This window comes from Tenrec ecaudatus, chromosome 15, assembly GCF_050624435.1.
Source record: "Tenrec ecaudatus isolate mTenEca1 chromosome 15, mTenEca1.hap1, whole genome shotgun sequence".
In the NCBI taxonomy this organism is placed as follows: domain Eukaryota; kingdom Metazoa; phylum Chordata; class Mammalia; order Afrosoricida; family Tenrecidae; genus Tenrec; species Tenrec ecaudatus.
This window is the reverse complement of record NC_134544.1, coordinates 78,285,339-78,308,518: the sequence shown is the minus strand read 5'-3', so window position 1 is coordinate 78,308,518 and position 23,180 is coordinate 78,285,339. Positions and strand designations below refer to the sequence as shown.

The 23,180-nt window shown below is 43.6% G+C and overlaps 1 protein-coding gene across 1 annotated transcript; it reads right to left on the bottom strand.

The window, feature by feature from the left end:
• Window positions 1–11,006: 11,006 nt before the first annotated feature.
• On the bottom strand, window positions 11,007–19,734 carry LOC142427530 (large ribosomal subunit protein uL14-like). The gene is made up of 4 exons (XM_075532761.1): window positions 19,695–19,734; window positions 19,491–19,605; window positions 18,534–18,619; window positions 11,007–11,332 (listed from the first exon to the last, which is right to left on the bottom strand). Exons 1-4 carry the CDS (start codon window positions 19,732–19,734, stop codon window positions 11,007–11,009), a joined length of 567 nt encoding a protein of 188 aa, XP_075388876.1.
• Between the last annotated feature and the right edge of the window lie 3,446 nt (window positions 19,735–23,180).

Below are 23,180 nucleotides of genomic sequence, written 5' to 3'. Positions count from 1 at the left end.
TCCTTCTGAGGGGAGCCCATCAGCTTTATTCTGCAGAAACATAAATGCACAGCCCTTTCTCTGGGTGAGAGATGAACCCGGATCCCAAACGCGGTTTCCATCATCTTGGGATTTCTTAGGATCAGTTTTCTCTGCAGAAGTGAAAATATGTTTCTCTGCCCTACCTTTGTTTCAAACTTTAAGTAAGGAGAACTTTTTTTGTTAAATTGACCAAATGAAATTTGTTGCACATAAGATTCCTCTTCTCCTCCTTCTGTTTTAACAATGCAGCCTTTAAAGTATTGCTGGCAATCTCAGTTACCTTGCCTGGTCTTGATCCAGTAAAACAACTAGTTAGATAGCCTTCATTGTTATGAAAATACTGGCTCCCAGCCCTCAGAGAATTAAGAGAACTGACTAATTACCATACTTTCAAAGACTGAAAAACTTCTCAATAAATTTATTCAGCTGTTCCTGAAGTAACTTACTAATCAGACATTTTTTCCTCCAAGTTCACCGGTAAGGTTACAGGCTCAATTAAGCCCTTTGCTCTTCAGGCTTCTCACACTGTATGATTTTACCATCTTGCTATCGTCTCTCTTACTTAACTTCACTCATTCCCTTCACGCTGACTTTAGTGGAAGTTAATGGGACAGTTTTAGGCCCTCCTGACTGCACTAAAGAAATGACCCCCCATCCAAAGTTTAAAAGCCTTTCGCTTCAATTTCTAATTCCATGTGGTGGCGCTATTGTTTCACCACAAGAGCATTCCAGAAGACACCTTGATTTAAACCATGGTCAGATTTCTCAAGCACTCTTTCCTGCCAACCATAACTTTTAACTCTAAAAATGCAAGGAAGCAAAAATTGGCTTAAGCGATCTTCCCTTTTTTTAAGTTTTTGGCTCTCCATTATATTTTGATCATAGATTTTTATAATTTATTATTTTAAAATATTTTTAAATTGTTTTATTAGGGGCTAATAGAACTCCTATCACAATTCATATATACATCAATTTTGTAAAGCACATCTTTGCATTCATTGCCTTCATCATTCTTAATACATTTGCTCTCCACTTAATCCCCTCCCTCATGAGCCCTTGATGACTTATAAATTATTATTTTGTCATATCTTGCACTGCCTGATGTCTCCCTTCACCCACTTTCCCATTGTCTGTCCACCAGGGAGGAGGTCACATGTAGATCCTTGTAATCAGTTTCCTCTTTTCAAACCACTCTCCCTCTACCCTCCCAGTATCACCACTCACACCACTGGTCTTAACGATATCATCCACCCTGGATTCCCTGTGCTTCCAGTTCCTGTCTGTACCAGTGTACACCCTCTGAACTAGCCAAACTTGCAAGGTAGAATTCAGATCATGACAGTGGGGGGTGGGGAGAAAGCATTTAAGAACTAGAGGAAAATTGTATTTTTCATCGATGCTACATTGCACCTTGATTGGCTCATATCCTCCCCTAGAGGGGATCTCCAGTGGCTGACATATGGGCTTTGGGTCTTCACTCTGCAAACCATGGTATATCAGAATAAATCACTGCCTTAATTTCTTCTTCATAATCTTGACCAATAACTCCAGCAACACCTTGAGAATTTAGGTTGGACTTTCCTAATAAACATCTTATTTTGTTGTACATGAGCCAGATAAGAATAACTGAGATGTGAGATTGAAAGAAATAAAAGTTTTGGGGAGAGGGGGAAGATGGCCGACAGGGACACCCGCATATTCTGAGAGCTCCTCCAAACAAAGCGGGATTGGTGACCAGGTAGCTGAATAGTAAGAGTCTGGTGAGTGAAATATCCCCCTGGGTCAGCACCCCAGTCCTACCCCACGTATTTGTCCGGAGCAGGGGTCTAGGTGAAAGAGGACTGGACTAGTGGGACATCTCTGGCCACTAAGCTGCCGTGAGCTCACTGGTGACCGGCTTAGGCTCCATCCCCAGACCCGACGCCAGCCCAGAGCCGCTTGCCTGCCCTGCCTACTCCAGCGGCCCACTCCCCACTCCCTATCGCGGATCCCCACTGGGAGAGAAGCTTTCCTCTCCCGCAGTTCCCCTCTCCCCACAGTGCAGCGATCTGCCCTCGGGCCCACGTCCCTCCCTCCATTCATCCAAGCTCAGGGGAGCGGACCCGCGGGTTGTCTGGCGACCCCCACGGGGGACCATCCACCCGCACCGCTGCCGCGGACCTCTCCACCTGCCCTCCGTGCGCTGGCCTCCCACCCCCGCCCGCCCCCACCAGCCCCTGGCAGCCTAGCGCCAGCTCCACTCCTGGCGGGGACCCTGCGCTGAGCACTTCCCGCCAACAGGAGCCATAGCCCAACCCGCGCCTGTCCCGGACCCTGAGCTTCCGGGGAGCGCCGCGCCCCGCGCTGCTGAGTCTGCCCACCAAGGGCCCCCCCCATGCGCAAGGCACAAGAGTAGGTGCCCTCCCCAGGGTGCTGCGGGGACCCCGGCGGCGGCGACTCTGAGCCTGAGCAGAGGAAGGGCGCCATTGCCCCCTGCGGTTTCGCGCCAAGCCTCCTTTGCTGGCGCCATTACTCCCTGCGGTTTCGCGCCAAAAGGGCGGAGAGTGAACACCATTGTTCCCTGCAGTGTCCCGCAGCTGCCTGCGCAGCTATCCAAGGGGCCTCCCCGCGCCCGCTCACAGCCCGGGCAGATCAAACACTCCACCTGCAGTGGAGCCTGGGTCTCGGCTTTGCAGTCCCTGAGGAGCCGTCAGTGAGCTCCAGCCAGCTCTCACCAACTGGGGCCCTGTTGGGTCCCCAGTGCCAGCCCTAAGCCTGCCGCAGCCCGCCCCAGCCACCCCAGGAGACGGCACAGTGGCCTGAGCCTCCACACAATAAGGTTACTCCTGTCTCCCAGAAGCATGGGGCCTATTAAAGGATCAAGGAAAAATCAACAGACCACATCACTCCCAACAAAAAAATCAGAAAAACGAGGCACTTTAACAGACCTAACGTCACTCATAGAAGAAACAGATATAGATCAGCCACAAAAGGAAATCTTCAGAACTCTGCTTGCAGTAATACAGGAGCTAAGAGAAGCAAACCAAAATAAGGATGCAACGATAGAAGGGATGAAATGCACAATAGAGGGGATGAAGTCCACAATAGAGGGGATGAATACTATCCACCAAAAGGAACTGCAGAAACTAACAGAGGAGGTAGCAGAGGCCACACAAAAGGTCACAGAAGCTATATCTAGGCTTGAGGAGGCTGAGAACCGTATCAGTGAACTCGAGGACGCTCAAACCAAACGAAGCAAGCGAGAAAAACAATCAGATAGGAAAATTAAAGAAACAGAAGACAGCCTGAGATCAATGACAGATGCTATGAAGAGGAATAATATTCGAATAATCGGTCTACCGGAACACAACATAACACACAAATCGACCGCCAAGATAGCAAAGGAATTCCTGGAAGAAAATTTCCCCAACCTAACAAAGGAGAATCCGACTCTCATACAGGAAGCAGAGAGGACGCCGGCTAAGCTAAACACCAAGAAGAACACGCCAAGGCATATAATTGTAAAATTATCCAACTTAGAGGAAAAAGAGAGAATTCTACGAGCATCAAGAGAAAGGAAGACAGTCACATACAAAGGAGCGCAGGTAAGGTTATGCTCAGACTTATCAGCAGAAACCATGAAGAGGAGGAGAGAATGGAGCAACATCTTCCAAAAACTGAAAGATGAAAATGCCTCCCCCAGAATCCTATACCCTGCCAAGTTATCCATTAAGATAGAGGGTAAGATAAGGGTCTTCCAGGACAAGGAAGAACTCAAAAAATATACTGCAAGTCACCCGACCCTGCAGAACATACTGGCTGACTCACTATGGCCAGAAGATCAAGCTCCAACTAGAACCACCAGGAGACCACCATATAGCCCATCTCCATCTAGAAGCCAACATGCCAGCAACACATACCAGGACAACACGGTCTCAGATGGAAAAGAGGACAGGATAGAAACCCTCCACTCAAACGAAGTACACTGATATGAAGGAAGATAGGCAAAGACCCAAAACACAAAACAGAATATGGCAACCATGAAGCCAGAGATTGTAATAATCACTTTGAATACAAATGGGCTCAATTCATATGTTAAAAGAAAGAGGCTGGAGGATTGGATTAGAAAACATAACCCATCAATCTGCTGCCTGCAAGAGACACACCTTAAGCAAGCAGACAAGCATATGCTGAGAATAAAGGGCTGGCAGAAAGTTTACCAAGCAAATGGTAACTCCAAGAAGGCAGGAGTGGCTATCTTAATCTCCGACAAAATGGATCTCAAGATCCAAAACATAAAAAGAGACAAAGAGGGACATTACATAATGCTCAAAGGCTCAGTAAACCAGGAAGCAATAAGCATACTGAATATTTACGCACCTAATAATGGTGCGGCAAATTTCGTCAAACAAACTATTAAAAAAATGACAGAAGAAATCACGGAAACAACAATAATAGTGGGGGACTTCAACACTCCACTATCAGAGAAAGACAGGTCACAGGGAAAGAAGCTCAGCAAAGAGGCCAGAGAGCTAAACAATGTAATTAGGCAACAGGGCCTGATAGACATCTATAGAGCCTTTCATCCAAAAGCAAAAGGTTTCACATTCTTCTCCAATCCACACGGATCTTTCTCAAGAATAGATCACATGCTGGGGCACAAGGCCAGCCTGAGTAAATTCAAACACATAGATATTATCCAGACGTCTTTCTCAGACCACCATGCCATAAAGCTGGAGATTAATAGAAGGGCACCCAGAAAAGCAAGGGCCACCAATTGGAGAATAAACAACGATCTCCTGCGACATGAATGGGTTAAGGTCCAGATCAGAGAGGATATCAGGAAATTTCTAGAAACTAATGAGAACGAGCATACAACATATCAAAACTTATGGGACACTGCAAAGGCAGTTATCAGAGGTAGCTTGATATCACTGAATGCATACATGAAAAAAGAAGAAAGGCGTATGACAGATATGTTAACACAAAACCTCCAACAACTAGAACAGAGTCAACAGAACTACCCCTCCAATAGCAAGAGAAAAGAAATAATAAAAATCAGGGCGGAGTTAAACCAGTGGGAAGACAAAAGAACAATGCAAAGGATTAACGCAACTAGAAGCTGGTTTTATGAACGAATTAATAAAATTGACACTCCCCTGGCAAAGCTTACCAAAGATAGAAAGGAACAATCATCAATAGCCAGGATGAGGGATGAATCGGGGGCAATAACAACAGACCCCAATGAGATAAAAAGGATAATCACAAAGTACTATGAAGGTTTGTATTCTAATGAATTCAGAAACCTGGAAGACATGGATAAATATTTAGAAAAACAATCTATCCCTAGATTATCTGAGACAGAGATCAAGAACCTCAACAAACCCATAGCGAAGGAAGAAATACAGAGTGTCATCAAAAACCTACCAAGGAAAAAGGCCCCAGGGCCAGATGGCTACACAGCAGAATTTTACCAAACATTCAGGGAAGAGCTGACACCGATCCTCCACAAAGTATTCCATAACATAGAAAAGAACGGCAAGCTCCCAAACTCATTTTACGAAGCCAGCATTACTTTGATACCCAAACAGGGAAAAGACCCCACAGGTGTAGAGAATTATAGACCAATATCTCTAATGAACATAGATGCAAAAATCCTTAACAAAATATTGGCCAATAGAATACAAAGGAACATCAAACATATCATTCACCACGACCAAGTAGGATTCATCCCAGCGATGCAGGGATGGTTTAACATCCGAAAATCCATCAATATCATACACCACATCGAGAAGAAAAAGGATAAAAACCATATGATAATATCCATAGATGCAGAAAAAGCATTTGACAACATCCAGCATCCATTCCTAATCAAAACACTCATGAAGATAGGATTGGAAGGTAAGTTCCTCAAGCTCATACAAGCTATCTATGAAAGACCAACAGCCAACATCATAGTCAATGGAGAAAAGACAAGAACAATACCACTGAAAAAGGGTACAAGACAAGGATGCCCCCTGTCCCCTCTTCTATTCAATATCGTTTTGGAGGTTCTGGCTAACAACATAAGACAGCGGAAGGACATCAAAGGGATCCAGTTGGGAGAGGAGGAGGTGAAACTATCGTTATTTGCAGATGACATGATCCTATACATTGAAGACCCCCAAAACTCCACAGTTGGAATACTTACAGCAATAGAGGAATACGGAAGAGTAGCAGGATACAAGATCAATAAACAGAAGTCGGTAGGGTTTCTATACACATCAGACAGGGCCATGGAAGAGGCGATTAAGAGGGAAGTACCCTTCACAGTAGCCAAGAACAAACTGAAATACCTAGGAATATACTTAACAAAAAATACTAAAGACCTATATAAGCATAATTATAAAACCCTATTACAGGAAACCAAAAGTGACCTTCACAAATGGATGAAGCTCCCCTGCTCATGGTTACGTAGGCTGAACATAGTAAAGATGACAGTTCTTCCTAAAGCACTCTACAAGTTCAATGCTATACCAATCCAATTACCATCAACCTTCTTCAAAGAATTGGAAAAACTGACCACCAACTTCATATGGAGAGGGAAGAAACCCAGAATTAGCAGAGAACTCCTCAAGAAGAAGGACACAATTGGAGGACTCGCCCTACCTGATTTTAATGCCTACTACACAGCTACAGTGGTCAAAACAGCATGGTACTGGCACAATGATAGACACTCAGACCAGTGGAAAAGAATAGAAAGCCCAGGAGTAAAATCATCAGCATATAGACAACTGATCTTCGACAAGGGTCCCAAAAACGTCAAGTGGGAAGCAGATGCCCTCTTTAATAAGTGGTGCTGGAAACAATGTATATCCACATGTAGAAAGTTGAAACAAGACGTCTACCTCACCCCATGCACAAGAATACACTCAAGGTGGATCACAGATCTAGAAGTCAAACCCCAAACCATCAGGACCATTAAGGAGGGAATCGGGACTAATCTCAGAGCACTGGCCCACGGAGCACATAGGCTCACTGCAACAGGGAAGGGGACACACACAGGTGATCTGGAAATCGACAAATGGGATCTAATAAGAATAAAACACCTGTGCACCTCGAAAGACTTTGCCAAGAGGGTGACGAGGCAACCCACAGACTGGGAGAAGATTTTTAGTAATGACACGTCAGACAAAGGGCTCATTACTAAAATCTACAACACCATCATGACCTGCAAAAAGAGGAAAACTGTTAACCCCCTAAGGAAGTGGGCAAAAGAAATGAGAAGAACTTTCACTAGAGAGGAGATCAATATGGCCAATAAATATATGAGAAAGTGCTCGAAGTCCCTTGCCATAAGAGAAAAGCAAATCAAAACAACCATGAGATACCACCTAACACCCCTCAGGCTAGCTCAGATCAGTAAATCAGAGAGCAACAAGTGTTGGAGGGGCTGTGGTGAAATAGGAACCCTCCTCCACTGCTGGTGGTCGTGCAGATTTGTACAGACACTGTGGAAAGCAATCTGGCGATACCTAAAGAAAATGGAAATTGATCTACCTTACGACCCAGCCATCCCTCTACTGGGCATATACCCGGTTGAAGCAGCAAATAAAACACGACCAGTCATATGCGCTCCAATGTTTATTGCGGCACAATTCACAATAGCAAAGACTTGGAAACAGCCTAAGTTTCCATCGATAGACGAGTGGATTAGCAAACTTTGGCACATACACACAATGGAGTATTATGCAGCACTAAAAAGCACCGATGAGCACATGAAACACGTTATTTCATGGGAAGAGCTGGAAGGAATTATGTTAAGCGAGGTAAGCCAGACCCAAAGGGACAGGTACAACATGAGTCCCCTGAGGTAAGTACAATCAGCATGACAGAAATGGGGCATTAATCCACCCAAGGGGAGGGTATGGTTTATATCTCCACAGGGAAAGTGGGACCAGACTTCAACCCAGTGTCGCAAGGTGTGAATGCAATATCCCAGCATGGAGGATGGAACCGGTGGAGAGGTCTGGGAGGCTGGCCCCAGCACCATAAATTAAGTGGATTCCTGCCCCTCCCCTGAAAAGCACATGTTCCAAAGGACGACATTGACCCTGCAGCTATGGGAGATGGACATATTTGATCAGAGCACACGGGAGCAGATGAAGGGGCAGGAGGAGAGAGTGGAGCACAGCCTGGCCCACCAGGCCGTGATGATGATGTTCCTGAGTAGAGCAGCCAGTCCACAGAGAGAACAACATGGCTGGCCCTACTATGAGACATGATGCCCCTCAGTGACTAAGGGCGATACAGGGGACAGCACCGGAGACACAGTGTGGGAATTGCACCTGACCTGATCCCACCACCCCGAGGCAAATCACTGGGGGAGTGCAGCGGAACAGCAAGGGAATGGAGTGGCAAGGTCCCCAGGGAATGCTGAAAGTGGACTTTGGGGCCAGGGCGTGATGCCCCAACAGACTGGACTGGAAAACGCTCCTAAGGGCCAGCAAAGATCCCTGAACTAACTACAAGCTTTTCTCTTGTGAACTGTTTTGTTCTGTTCTTTTTCAGTGGTTTGTTTTGGTTGTTTTGTTGTCTGGTTGTATACTGTTGCTTTGTGTTCCTCTGTCTAGTTTTCGTGCATGTTAGTGACTCCACAGGTCTGTCTGAATAGGACAGGCTGGATGAACTATCTGGATGAAAAACAACGGGACCGACAGTTCCGGGGGGACTTGGGGTGGGGGGTAGGGGGGGTAAGGAAGTGGTGTTAACAAACCCAGGGACAAGGGAAAAACATGGGACCCCAAAGGGTAGAGAAGGGGGAGTGGCAGGCCTGATGGGAAATGATCAAGGGTAAGATTGCTTAGAGAAGAGGTATACTCTAGCCCAGGTGGCGATGAAGCATGGTAGTAGGGCAGGAGGAAGGTCAAGGGAGATGGAGGAAAGAGCTAGGAGTCAAAGGGCATTCATGGAGGTCTAGACAAAGACATGTACATGCAAATATATATAGGAGGTTGGGGAAATAGATCTTTGTGTCGATATTTATAGGTCAAGTATTAAGGTGGCGGAAGGACCTTGGGCCTCTACTCAAACACTCCCTCTATGCATGAATACCTTCTTTTATTAAATTGGAACTCTATGATGCTCACTCTCCCGACACAACGGCTGGAGCCAAAGTGGGTGAACAAGTAAATGTGGTGAAGAAAGCTGATGGTGCCCGGCTATCAAAAGAGATAGTGACTGGGGTCTTAAAGGCTTGAAGATAAACAAGCGGCCATCTAGCTCAGAAGCAACAAAGTCCACATGGAAGAACACACCAGCCTGTGTGATCGAGTGGTCCGGAAGGGATCAGTTACCAGGCATCAAAGAACAAAAAATCATATCATTGACTGCACACCTCCATGATAGGATCGCTGAAGACAAATGGGTGCACAAGCAAATGTGGTGAAGAAAGCTGATGGTGCCCGGCTATCAAAAGAGATAGTGTCTGGGGTCTTAAAGGCTTGAAGGTGAACAAGCGGCAATCTCGCTCAGAAACAAATAAGCCCACATGGAAGAAGCACACCGGCCAGTGCGATCACGAGGTGCCCAAGGGACCAGATATAAGGCATCATGCAAAAAAAAAAAAGATATAAGTGTGTGTATGTATGTGTATATATGTGTATATGTATATATGTATGTGTATATATATATATTATATTAAATGAAGGGGGAAGTGCAGAGTGGAGACCCAAGGCCCAAGTGTCGGCCAATGGAGATCCCCTCATAGAGGGGCTTAGGAGAGGAGATGGGTTAATTAGGGTGTGAGGTAGTATCGATGAAGAACACAGCTTTCCCCCAGATCCTGGATGCTTCCTCCCCCCAACTACCATGATCCAAATTCTACCTTGCAGGGCTGGATAGGACAGAGGCTGTACACTGTTACATATGAGGGTTGGAGGTACAGGGAATCCAGGGTGGATGATACCTTCAGGACCAAGGGCGTGAGGGACGATGCTGGGAGAGTGGAGGGTGAGTGGGTTGGAAAGGGGGAACTGATTACAAGGAGCCACATGTGACCTCTTCCCTGGGAGAGGGACAGCAGAGAAGGGGGGAAGGGAGACCCCGAATAGGGCAAGATATGACAAAATAACGAGGTATAAATTACCAAGGGCATATGAGGGAGGGGGGAAAGGGGAGGGAGGGGAAAAAAAAAAGAGGACCTGATGCAAGGGGCTTAAGTGGAGAGCAAATGCCTTGAGAATGATTGGGGCAGGGAATGTATGGATGTGCTTTATACAATTGATGTATGTATATGTATGGATTGTGGTAAGAGTTGTTGGAGTCCCTAATAAAATGTAAAAGAAGAAAAAAAAAAAGAAAAAAAAAAGAAATAAAAGTTTTGGAAACAAAAGAAACCTGCGCAGGGACCAGCCAGCCCTAGACAAAATGTGGCCATCGGCTGGTCCCTTTCGCTTACAGACTTGGTTTTTTATAAGGCTTCATTAGATTGCTATACTGTGCAAGCAGTCTGGTATACAAGCAGAAATTGGGGTTGAACAGTGCGACTAAGCAGGCTGGTACAGAAGCAAAACTGGCCGTTAAGCAGCGCGACTGAGCAAGCAGACTTTGAGGTTGCACAATTTTCTGGCACAGGATAGTCGTTTGCTGGTTTTTAGGAACAAGGGGCTAGTTGGCCTTTTCTTTCTTTCTTTCTTTCTTTTTTTTTGAAAATGTTATAAGGCCTGAGATTGCACTTTAGGACTGATGCAGAATGATTGCTTAATATAAAATGGTTCTATTTAGGCTAACAATCACAATTAGTTCTTTGGTAGTGGACACCAATTGCTGCTCTTAATAATTTCTAATTTAATCACAGCTTTTGGCTTTTTCTCCCAACTCTTATCAACTCCAGTATCAATTTGAATTTCTTGAGTATTTAGGTTAAAACTTCCTGATAAAAACTGTATTACTTCTTCTTTTTTGGGGGGTGTGTGTGTGAGTAATTTTTAATAGGGTTGTTGGAGGTTTTCACAAACATGGCAAAATCACGCAATGCTGCCGGCATTGGATGCAATCTGGGGCCACAAGTCCGCACACTCCTTTGCAACGGGTCCTGTGATGGCCGAACCTCTCATCTCGCCTTTATTGTTCACAATGACCCCCGCATTATCTTCGAAAGAAAGGAACACACCATCTTTTCTCCGGTAGGATTTCCGTTGCCGTATTACCACTGCAGGATGGACCTTCTTTCTGAGCTCGGGTTTGCCTTTCTTGACTGTGGCCATCACTATGTCACCCACTCCGGCAGTGGGCAGTCTGCTTAGCCGGCCCTTGATCCCCTGCACAGAGATGATATATAGATTTTTGGCTCCTGTACAAGAACAAAAACAAGACATGATTCACTCTGGCTTTCATCCCCAAGGTGTATTACTTTTTCAATAAGAGGTTCCTGCTTCTAGAATCAGCAAACAGCTGTGAGGGCTTCTGAGAGCCATCTGTTAGTTAGTCAAAACAACAGCAGGGAGAACAGAGCCTGGGCTTTTGCAAGATTGGTTGGTTAGGTCTGGTCTCCTGCTGTGAAGCTGGGTGATACCTGAGGTTTCTCTCTTCTTTGCTCTGGCAGGCAGACACCTTGCCTCCCATGCTTTGATTGGCAGGGTCTGTATCAAGCTCCTTCCACTATTTCCCCACTGGGAAGTCTTGGCTAAGGAGTTCTCTTCCTACAGAGGGGCAGAGTTCAGGTTCTATTAAACCCACTTGATGGCCCTGGCCCATGCTCTGACATAGGCCGCAGCCTGCTCTGCCTACACTCTCTGTGAAGATGACCTGTCTTCCCACAACTAAAACACTTTTTTCTAGGTCTGATATAATTTGCCAGTGCAGCTGCCATGAGGTCGGCCTTGTATTCCTCTGTCTCTACATTCCTGCATATCCTGAGATAATCTAGCAGAGTGCCCTGTTCCCTGTGGAAGGTATTTTTACAACGCTTATTGGAGAAATCATAAGATAGCTTATGCACTAAGTCTCTTACTGCCTGGACATTCTTTACACATTTGGAAATAGAACTTTTGGAACACAAAGTCAGCATAGGATTCATCAATCCGCTGTCTTATAGCCATGCAACTTGGCTTTCTCTCTCCTGATGGAATTATCTTTTCCCAGGCACTCAAGCACACCTCACGTATCTATCCTATTATCTGTTGAGTAAACTGTAGTTGAGACTCAACTGTAATATAATTCTCATCCCCTAGTGTTGGATTGGGGGAGGGAATGCGAGCTCACCTTGGGCGCCTGGAAGAATTGTGACCAGTTGAGATGCAAAAGCAGCAAAAGGATTTTATTTGCTAGCTCAAGCTAGGGCTTCCCTCCCTCCACTGCCCAACACAGTGGGGACCCAGCAGCCAAAGGGAATCAGCCCTGAGTTCTTTGTTCACTGGGCTTTTATGGGGCCAGGGCCAGGGGGCAGTCCAATGTTGCTGTTCTTTAAATTGATTAGAGAAAACTTCTGGTGCCAGCATTGTCCAGTGGTGGTTGGCAAGCAGTTTCGCACGTGTTTTCTTGACTGGTCAATCGGTGGGGGGTGGGGGGGCTGGTCACTGCTCCTTGCTGTAGAAAAATTAAATCTAACCCTCTACAATTTTGTAGGACTATCTCAGAAAGAGAGCTTACAGATTTTTCTAGATGCGTTATTGCATCTTCTAGTCTGGCTAAATCCTCATCAATTAAACTCTAGAACTGGGTCAGTCCATTATTTTGGTTGCTTAGAGCAGCTATTTCTGTGCCCGCTCCAGCAGCGCTAACTCTGAGTAACAGAGCAACAGTTAAAACAGTGACAGAAAAAGAGGACCTGATGCAAGGGGCTTAAGTGGAGAGCACATGCTTTGAGAATGATTGGGGCAGGGAATGTGCGGATGTGCTTTACACAATTGATGTATGTATATGTATGGATTGTGATAAGAGTTGTATGAACCCCTAATAAAATGTTTAATAATAAAAAAACAGTGACAGGTTCTCTTTTAACCTTCTGGTAGTGCTGGTTTGACCATTGTAAGCATCCATCTTCCCACGAATGGTAAATAACCCACGGGAAAAGAATTATATTTACACAGAATTCTGTAGCATTGGTGGAGTGTAACAACTTGGTATACAGGCAAGGGGAAGGGTAGGAATTTGAACATATCCACAAACTACTTTTAGTAGGAATTATCCACTTACTGCTTTGGTTGACCTGAGAATTTATGTTTATACATGAGGGCTCATATTTTTTTGGAATTTTTCCCACACACGCTCCAATTCCTTGAACATTTTCTATTGTGAAACTTTTTTTCTTACGGCTATTCCAGTCACAACTTGCATCAGCCTCCTGGACCAAAATTCTGTTTATAGCTAAGGCATCATATTATGGGGGTTCTATACTATAATAAAGCCAACAACTTTTGGTAGCATTTGGGTTAGTACTGTTTAAAGCATTATATGTTGATACTATTAAATCAAACAAAGGAGAACTGAGATAAACCCTGTTCTGCGTGTCTTCTGGACCAGCCGTTGATGTTACAGTATGTAGGACTTTTGGTACTGGGGTGGCTATTACTTCGGAAGGCCCACATTATTCCTCGGATCCAGGTTTCCCAGTGATGTGGATGGTGATTTTTATGGTATTATTGGCATCAGCACTATTACTTGACACAAATTTCATTGACCCAGAGTCTTCTTTAGAACTCCATTTCCAGTCACCATCATTGGTGGTTACACAAGCCCATTCAGAACAATAGGGCCATCATGCTTTACTGGAAGACCCCTGCTGCAGGCTGCGTCCCCACAACTTTGCTCTGTCAGTGCCCTGAGGCCATGTCATAGGGCACACATGAAACCCCTGTTTCCTCATGACCAGTTTATTATTTAAAGGTGTGCTATACCCGACATGCCATGCCACTCGGGGGGCAGGACCAATCCTTCTCTCTTGCCAGAGCTGTTCAAGGCTGAAAAATATTTCAAGATACCACATCGCAGTTATTGGATGTGTCTTACTTACTGTTGCCAGAATGTCACCGGTGACTACATTTTTTAGAGTCCAGGTGTGAATCTAAGGTTCATGTTGGTTATAGTCTCATTTTCCTTGATAATCGCAGAGAGGAACACCCAGAGGGCCACAGGCCACAGGATCATGATAGTCTACTGAGGCGCACCCAAAGGGGGTTGGTGGGGTGCTGAGTTACCGTCCACACCTTTTCCAGAGGCTCTGCTAGGCGGGTATGGCTGTGGTGAATCCAGGCAGCTATCCCATCCTCCACCTGTAAGTCTGTAGGGGAGGTTAAAACAACCTGATAAGGCCCCTTCCATTTGGTTTCTAGATTTTTGCTATGGAACCTTTGAACCCAGACCTAATCTCCAGGCAAATGCTCATGTTGACTTGCAACTGCATTTGCCTGCTCAATGCATTTTGGCAAACAGCCTGAATGGTAGGTCAAACATTGGCCTGTCTGCTCTGCAAGGCTTGCATAGCCCCTAATATCTCATCAGGCCTGCATAGAGCAGATTGAATGCTCTAGGGATAATGGGGAGTGGTTTACCATACACAATTTCAAAAGGTGTCAATTCAAACATGGGGGAATTCCGCACACGGAATATAGCAAACGGGAGGAGAGTCACCTAGTTTTCGCCAGTCTTGGAAGCGGATTTGGTCAAAGTCTACTTTAAAGTTCTGTTCATTCTCTCTACTTGCCCAGAGCTTTTTGGGTTGTATGTACAATGCAGTTTTCAATTTGTCCCCAGAGCCCAGGATAAATTCTGAACGACCTCGGTTACAAAAACAGGCCCATTGTTGGATTCAATTGTTTGAGGCATTCCATATCTTGGAGCTATTTCTTTTAACACATTTTTTGCTACTATCAGGGCTGTCTCTCTTTTAGTTGGGAAAGCTTCTACCCTACCTGAAATAGTCTCAACGAGGACTAACAAGTACTTGTAACCATATTTGCCTGGCTTGATCTCAGTGAGATCCACCTCCCAATGTAGCCCAGGTTGCTTACTTCTTTCTCTAGCCCCTTGATGCATATTTATAATTTTACCTGGTTTCATTTCTTGGCAGACATGGTATTGGCTCACCAGCTGTTCTGCAGTCAGTCCTTGGTCTTTGAACTGTAGTTTGGCAGTTTGCAACAATTGTAGCGTCTTTTTCCCCAAATGAGTAGTACGGTGTAAGTTGTACAGCATCTCTTGCGTCCCACCTCAGCCGGGAGGATAAGATTGTTCTGGGCTTTTAGCCACGGCGAGCCCTCTTCTATTAGGGCTTACAGCTCTTGTTTGACCCAAAGTTCTTCAGCTGTGTAGCCAGGCACATGTGGAAAGGACCCCTTTCCTGGAAAAGAAAATTGAACAAGGCATACTTGCCCACCTGGTTCTACAGGTCCATCTCCTTCCTTTTCTTGGACCGCAGCCTTTTGCACCTCCTTGTCTGCGGCACAATGGCCCTTAGCTTCCATGGAGTCTCCTTGTTGATGGCTGGGTGTGTGCACCACTGCCACAGCTTTTGGCAGTGTTACAGCTTCCAGTGGCTGCAGCACCTCAGTCTTATTCTTTATTTCTTTTCTTTTAGCAGTTATGAATCTTTCTTTTTACTGTGAGTACTGATATTCATCCTGGTTGGTGGTGTGGAGTAGTTAAAAGTGTCTTTTTTAGTCTGCCAAGCAGACTTGTTCGTTTTAAAGTATATTTGGGCATTTAACTTGGTTAAAATATCTCTTCCTAGCAGGGGTGTCGGGCACTTTGGGATGAGCATGAACGAGTGACTTACTTGACCCACGCTGAGGTCCATTTTGCGCGTAGAAGTCCATCAGTACCAGTTGGTCTCTGTGACACCTTGCACCCAGCTGATACAAGACGACAGTTTTTCATTGTTGTGGGTGGGGACCGAGTGTTTTGCCTCTGTGTCAACCAAGAAATCAACCAGTTTCCCCTCCACCAATCATGGTACCCTAAGCTCGGGGAGTGATTCTGAACCCCGAGTTCCTCATTCTAGGTCCTGCCTTTTTCCCCCTTCCTTAAAAATAGGGGACATGCTGGCTTATGAAGATTGGGGCACCTGTCAAACTGGTGTCCATCCTCCTGGCAATGCCAGCACCATATCATTCCTTTCAAAAGCTCTTTTTTGAGACAATCTCTGGCCCAGTGCCCTCTTTCCTCGCAGTAGCTGCACTGATCTTTTCCTAGTCTAGGCCTCCCATTTCTATTAACGCATTCCCTTGTTCTCCCTCTTCACTTGCAGTAGCTGCCACTAATACTTGGGCAATTTCCCTTGTAATCTTCCTGGTTTCTCCTGCCTGGAACCTTCGATCTTCCATCCGCTGTCTTTCTTTCCTCTCTTCTGAGGTTTCTCTATTGTTATAGACCTTCACTGCCACCTCCGACAAATCCTTAAAATTTTTTCCCCAGCCTTTCTACTTTCTTTTGACATCTGGTGCAGCTTGATTAATAAAAGCCATTATTACTGCAGCCCTACTTTCCTCTGATGTCAGGTTTATGGGGTATACAGCCTAAAAGCTTCCATGATGCGTTCTAAGAATGCAGCTGGACTTTCCTGGGGACCTTGCCTTACATTACCCACCTTGGTCAAATTGGGCGGCTTTTTTGCTGCCACTCAGAAATCAGGCATGAGAACCTGGCGATAAATTCGGAGCCTCTCCCTACCTTCTGGTTCATTGAAGTCCCATGCAGGTCTTTTCGGGGGAAGTGGGGAGGTGGGGGAGGGAGAAACTAACAGCAATGGTGACTGTATAACACCACTCAAAGGGAACAAACATCAGAATTTCAGGTGATAGGATGCATGGGATGGTGGAAGTTACAGCAAAATATACATATATATTGAGGGTTCTGGGGGTTGCAGGGTTGGGATGGGAGTGGATACGGGGAGCTGATATGAAGGTATCACAGTTGATGATGGCAGCAATTGTACAATTATGTTTGATCCAATAGAACTATGGATTTAAATACATAAGCTACCACATAATTACACTTGAAGGAATATTTTAAGAGATTTCTTGTTAACTTCTGTAGCAAAGTTCCACCAGAAACAAAGGGAATATTTTCAACACTCCCCTTTTTTCCTTTCACCCCTTATACAATTTGCTTATAAGGTATTAATATCTATTCCATTCTCTTAAATAACTCTTAGGTAAGGTGGCAGTAACTTGTAACCCTTTGAATTCTCTATAACATGGACCAAACTTAAATACAGTGTCAAAGGATTTCCAGAGTCAGTTCTGATTATTAGTGGCAATTCTGTACTTCTTGATATTATTACATGTCTCAAATCTTCACCCCATATTTTCTGACATGCATTAAAAATGTCATAGCTATGGCCGACTGCAAATACAGGCACTAATGAAAACTGCGTTACTATGATTTTTAATGCATCTTTTTCATGGTCTTTCCCCCACGCTGTTATAACGCCATGTACTGCTGTTGGAACAGAATAGCCTGGAACAGGACCTTTTGTTCCATAGTATTTTTTATTTAAAGAAATTCCCACTGCTCGATGTGCTCCTGTAAAGCAGTGGTTCACAACCTTCCTAATGCCACGACCTTTAGTACAGTTCTTCATGATGTCGCTGACCCCAACCATAAAATTATTTTGTTGCTACATCATCACTGTAAGTTTGCTACTGTTATGAATCATAATGTAAATCATAACGTGTTTTCTGATGGTCTTAAGTGACCCCTGTGAAAGGGTCGTTCGATTCCCCAAAGAGGTCATGATCCACAGGTTGAGAACCACGGCAAAGTCAACCAAATGAGCAGAGGCTCCAATGCCAGCAGTCGCTTGGGAAGATAATCCTTTGTAGCCAAAGTCATATAATTTCTATTCAAGACCATTTAAGTTGCAGATGTTTCTAACACACATTTAGCCAATAGTGTTTTCTATTCCCTTGACTTTGTGGCTACTGGGATTGGATCCCAAGACTACACAAGTATAGTCTCAATCCAGTATTGTAGATGTGTCTACTGATTTTGAGTGACCTTAGCACAATGTTGTATGGCAGCAATTGAATGATCTTCTAGCCCCTGCTTGAAAATCTGACCCCAGTTGAGATGAAATGTCCTCTGTCAGAGAGGTTTTTAACACGTACACATAAAGCAGGTGATTTATGTCCCATGAGCACTTGGCAGGCTCTCTATCTTGTTGCTTGGGAGACCAGCTCAGACTATTGCACACCCTGAGGGTAAAAGCCTTCCTTCATCTTGGTGTCCATCAAACATTAGTGGACACATACTATATTTGTCCTTTTGTGATTAACTAACTGCACGCAGCATAATGATTTCCAAGTCCCTTCACATCATGTGGTGTTTCATAATGCCATCCCTGTTTTTCAGAAATGCATGGTATTCTATTGTGTGTATGTATCAGAGTTTCTTTATACAGTCTCCTAATAATAGGTATTTGGACAGTTTTCAGCTCACCCAACATGGCAGAGTCTCTTACAATAAAATTTCTTAGGATAACCTTTACTACTCTCAAAGCATTGACATGATTTGTGTTGTGATGTAAAGTCAATCATCATTGACATTTTTCTCACCAATGCAATTTTCAGTTTTCTTAGCAGGATTAATCCTTAGCCCCATGACAACCATATGCCCACCCAGAAATGACACAAGATATAACCTGTACAACAATAAGTAAACAAACAAAAATAAAAGCAGTCCCACCATTCTCCATAAACTTCTGATCTGACCTCTACTTGGAATCTATCTTTGAGATCTTCAAGACCTTCCTTAAAATGCTCAATTCATCTAAAAAGCACTATTTTATATCGAGCAGCCAAAGTTTCATGTCCCCTTGAGTTTCTTAAATACGCGATAATAGCCTTCGGTTCAAAATACTTTTCTTCCACACAGTACAAAACACAGACCGTGCTTTTCATTCTTTCTTTCTTTTTTAAAGACTCTCTAAGGAAACTAAGACAACTGTATGGCTTAGAGAACTTGTTTGCAGCAATCCACTGACTGACCAAACATATGCATATACATTTTATTTGGAATAAACCCTTGCATACAGAATCTGCTTTGCTACCAAGCTCACTGGCTCCAACTGGATGCTAGGCTCTTCTACCCAATGGGAAAATAAATAAATCAGTAAGGGACCTTCATCCCTCTCCTGCCTCCCTAAATTTTGATTTTGGGGAACATGCATTGGGCACTGTCTCAAACAATTTAAGTAAATACATGTTTGTTGGTTTTCTTTTTGTTCTCTTGATTACCCATCTGAAAAAAATTGGCAGCCTGTACCTTGGTTGACTATCTTCTGTGAGCCCAGCACAGCTGTCTCACTGGGTTATCTCACTGAGTGCCCCTCATACAGTAATACATGGTGTGTCCTCAGAACTCAGACCTTTCAGCTCCATGCAGGCTGTGCTTATGGATGTTTCCCTGGTCATGGTGACTCTGCTCTGGAACTTTGGTGGGTATCTTGTTCCACCATTACTAGTGTAGATCTCTCCCATCCACTCAAACCTGTGTCCAGGGGTCTGCCTCACCCAGTCAATAAGGTAACTGGTGAGTATCCAGAATTTTTGCAGGAGATCTTCACTGAAGCACCCCGCTTCTTCACTTCAGCACCAGATTGGACCAGCTGGACCTCAGAGTCACTGCCTGTTGAGTGAAGACAGGTGGACAAAATCAATCTAGAGTAGCTACAACCACTTCCTCCTCCCTGAGACTGGTGACTTCTTTCCCGGTACCTGCCACCACCAGGAAGAGGATTCTCAAGATCCAGTCCATGGTGTGAGAGCTGTCTCCTCAGCGTTTCTGTCGGGGAGGGTATGCTAGTTAAACGATCCTTCAGGAAACACAACATACTCATATTTGATCTAGTAGATCTCTGATTATTTGCATATTCATGTGGTGGAGTATTTAAAAGTAAGGCTTGTGATTAATAAATTACTTGTCATGAAGAATTCTATCTATCATGCAATCCCTAATATCCAATCAACAAAGCTGTGTTTTTCAACTTTTGAAACTTTGTGACAACTTTCTAAAAACTTTGTATTTCAATCACTCATGGAATTTATAGTGCCTCCTGATTTTTCATGTGATTAATTATGACTCCTGATTTTTCATGTGATTAATTATTAATTAATTATGAGACTGCAGCAGTTCATTAAATTTTTTCATTTTTTCATCTTAAACTTCAGTAAACTTTAAATTAGTCTTCCTTGGCAGCCTATGGATATTAACTTTTCACTGACTTTGAACGTTGTATTTCAGGATGAAATGATTTGGATAATGAATACAAGATCATTTTTTCTTCAATTTTTCATTCCAGAAACAGTAAACCATAGAATTATGGATCCCCAAAACATCAATCCATTTAAACATCCACTTAAAGTTTTGCATACCCAAGATATCAATATTCAGCATTCTAGTGATTTATGGAAATTCCAAGTGTATTGGAGGCATATTTCATAATTCCACAGTCTTATTTTATAGACATTAATTTCTTTAGCATCTTGTGGTATTTAGTTTTTACCTTGACTTGGAGGAATGTTAACAGAGCAAATCTGCTTTCCTCTCAAAAATCCATACCCATGTTGTTTTATGTCATTGATTGTAATCCCCATAATACAATAGCACTTCTCCCACTTACCCCCTGGCTTCCAATTTGTATTACTTTGTTTTTACTACTTCTCTGGCAGAGTATTTTGTACTTGGATAAATGCTGCCATTTTTTTTTTCAAATGGTCAATCATCCTGAGTGTGTGTTCCCTAGTGGTTTGTTTATTTCTCACCATGCTATCTACGGTTCAGTGAAACATTGAGCAACTGGAATGAGATATGTCCCAAGCCTGAAGGCTTACTGAGGTCTAATCGCTCACGGATTCCACTAGTCTCTCTCCAACCAGTAAGCCTTGTCTTTTTAAAATGGTGTTCTACATATTTCACCACTTTATCCAGGACTCCTAAGGTAAGGGTAGGGAAATATTTTTGTTGTATCTTTTGAAGGGCCATTTTTATATTTATGACCTTATATGTGGGAGATACAAAATTATTATCTTAAAAGTTAGCATGCTATAATTGGCCTGCAAACATTTTATTAGCCTGCAAACATTTTATTAGCCTGCAAACATTTAGTTAACCCATCCCTAATGTGAAGTGTGAACCTTTACCCCTTTTATTTATTTATTTGTTTGTTTGTTTTTTTATTTCTCATGACCCCTTTTAGGTAGGTCGACAATGGTAGCCAGATAGCATCTTCTTCTTCTGGCCTCAGGATTTTGTAGGCTGATTTATGGGTGGTCCATTATTTCATTGGATTCAGTGTATCCACGCTATTCCACTGGATTTAGTCTGTGGTCATCTCGACTCTAATTTGTTTGGGGGAAGAGACAGGTGAATGGCTGCACCTTAAAAGACTCCTCACAAGTTCTGAAGACTTCTATCACTGCTCAATAATGCAGAATTTACCACATTGTCTCTGTGGAATTCTTTGTGCCAACTCACCTTGATGTCCCAGAGTGGGTCATTCCTTCTGGTATTTCTCTAAGTCTACGGAATGCCCATAATGTTGTCATTTATACTATAGCTTCTCACTTTAGTGCTATAGCATCAGCAATGAAAGTCCTGAAACCCTTTCTCCATCCATGTCACTAAGGGTAACCTTACCTTGATGAAGCAGCACTTTCCATGTTATATTTTGAAAATATTCTGAACTGGTGGCTCAACTTCCAGCAGCATACTGGATAATGTTCTATTGCTACCCGTAAAGTTTCCATTAGCTAATTTTTGAAGAGAAATCATCAAGAGTTCTTCCTAGACTGTCTTACTAAAGGAAAGCCATTAAATTTCTCCAACAGTGAACAATATTATAGCTTCCAGAACCAAAGCAGTATTCAAGTCACCAGAAAATGAAGAAACAAAGGGGTGTTTTCATAACAGTACTAGAACTGACTGATGGGTGGGAGATACAGATAAAAAGAATGTACTTATGTTAATTTTGTCCTAATACATTTAATTTTTTAAAGGGTATTAAATAAATGTTTACTAGTAAATTTATAGTTCAAATTAAATGCAATGCTGCAAGGTAAAAAACTACCAGAAGTTTACGTAAGAAGAAATTAGATACAAAAGTTTGTGTATGTAGTGTTGATTAAACAAACATTACCCATAAGTGAAATGGCACTGAATTATACTTATTAATGAAAACCATCTAATCTGGAGGAGAACAACAGGAATGATGATTCCAGGGGAGGGACATAGGGAGACAGGGGATAAAAAATGGGTGTTATCAAAGCCAGGGACAAAGGAACAAGAAGTTATCTGAAATCTATGGCAATGAGGATGTAGGGCTTGATCAAGAGCAATGTAACCAAGAGGAATTACTGAAACCCAAATGAAGGCTGAGCATGATAGTGGGACAAGAGGAAAGTAAAAGGAAATAGAAGAAAGGGCTAGGAGGCAAAGGTCATTTCTAGAGGTCTAAATACCGGCATGTACATATGTAAATATATTTATGATGATGGGGAAATAGATCTATGTATGTATATTTATAGGTTTAGTATTAAGGTAGCAGATGGACATTGGGGCTCTACTCAAGTACTCCCTCAATGCAAGAACACTTTGTTCTATTAAATTGGCATTTCATGATGCTCACCTTCCCAACATGATTTCTGAAGACAAACTGGGTGTATAAGCAAATGTTGAGAAGAGAGCAGATATTGCCTGGCTATCAAGAGATATAGCATCTGGGATCTTAAAGGCCTGAAGATAAGCAAGTGACCATCTAGATGAGAAGCAACAAAGTCCACATGGAAGAAGCACACCAGTCTGTGTGATCACAAGGTGTCAAAGGGATCAGGTATCAGGCATCAAAGAACAAATATCATATCATTGTGACTGTCGGGGAGTGCAAAGTGAAGACCCAAAGTCCATCTGAAGGCAACTGGACAACCCCTTACAGAAGGGTCGCTGGGAGCAGACAAGCCAGTCAGGGTGGAGTATAGCACCGATGAAACATACAACTTTCCTCTCCTACCCCCCATTATCATGACCCCAAATCTACCTTACAAATCTGGCTTGACCATAGCATGTACACGGGTACACGTAAGAGCTGGAAACACAGAGAATCCAGGACAGATAAATCCCACAGGATCAATATTGAGAGTAGCTATAGCAAGAGGGGAAGGTGAAGGTGCGGGGAAATGGGGTACCAATCACAATGGTCTACCTAT

Excerpts from the sequence above, each read along its gene's own strand:
- LOC142427530 (XM_075532761.1), bottom strand. The coding sequence starts at position 19,734 with ATGGACTGGATCTTGAGAATCCTCTTCCTGGTGGTGGCAG. Across the intron at positions 19,606-19,694 it reads CCTCTTCCTGGTGGTGGCAG|GCAGTGACTCTGAGGTCCAG; the intron begins GTACCGGGAAAG and ends TTCACTCAACAG. Across the intron at positions 11,333-18,533 it reads GAAAACTGAAAATTGCATTG|GAGCCAAAAATCTATATATC; the intron begins GTGAGAAAAATG and ends GTTCTTGTACAG.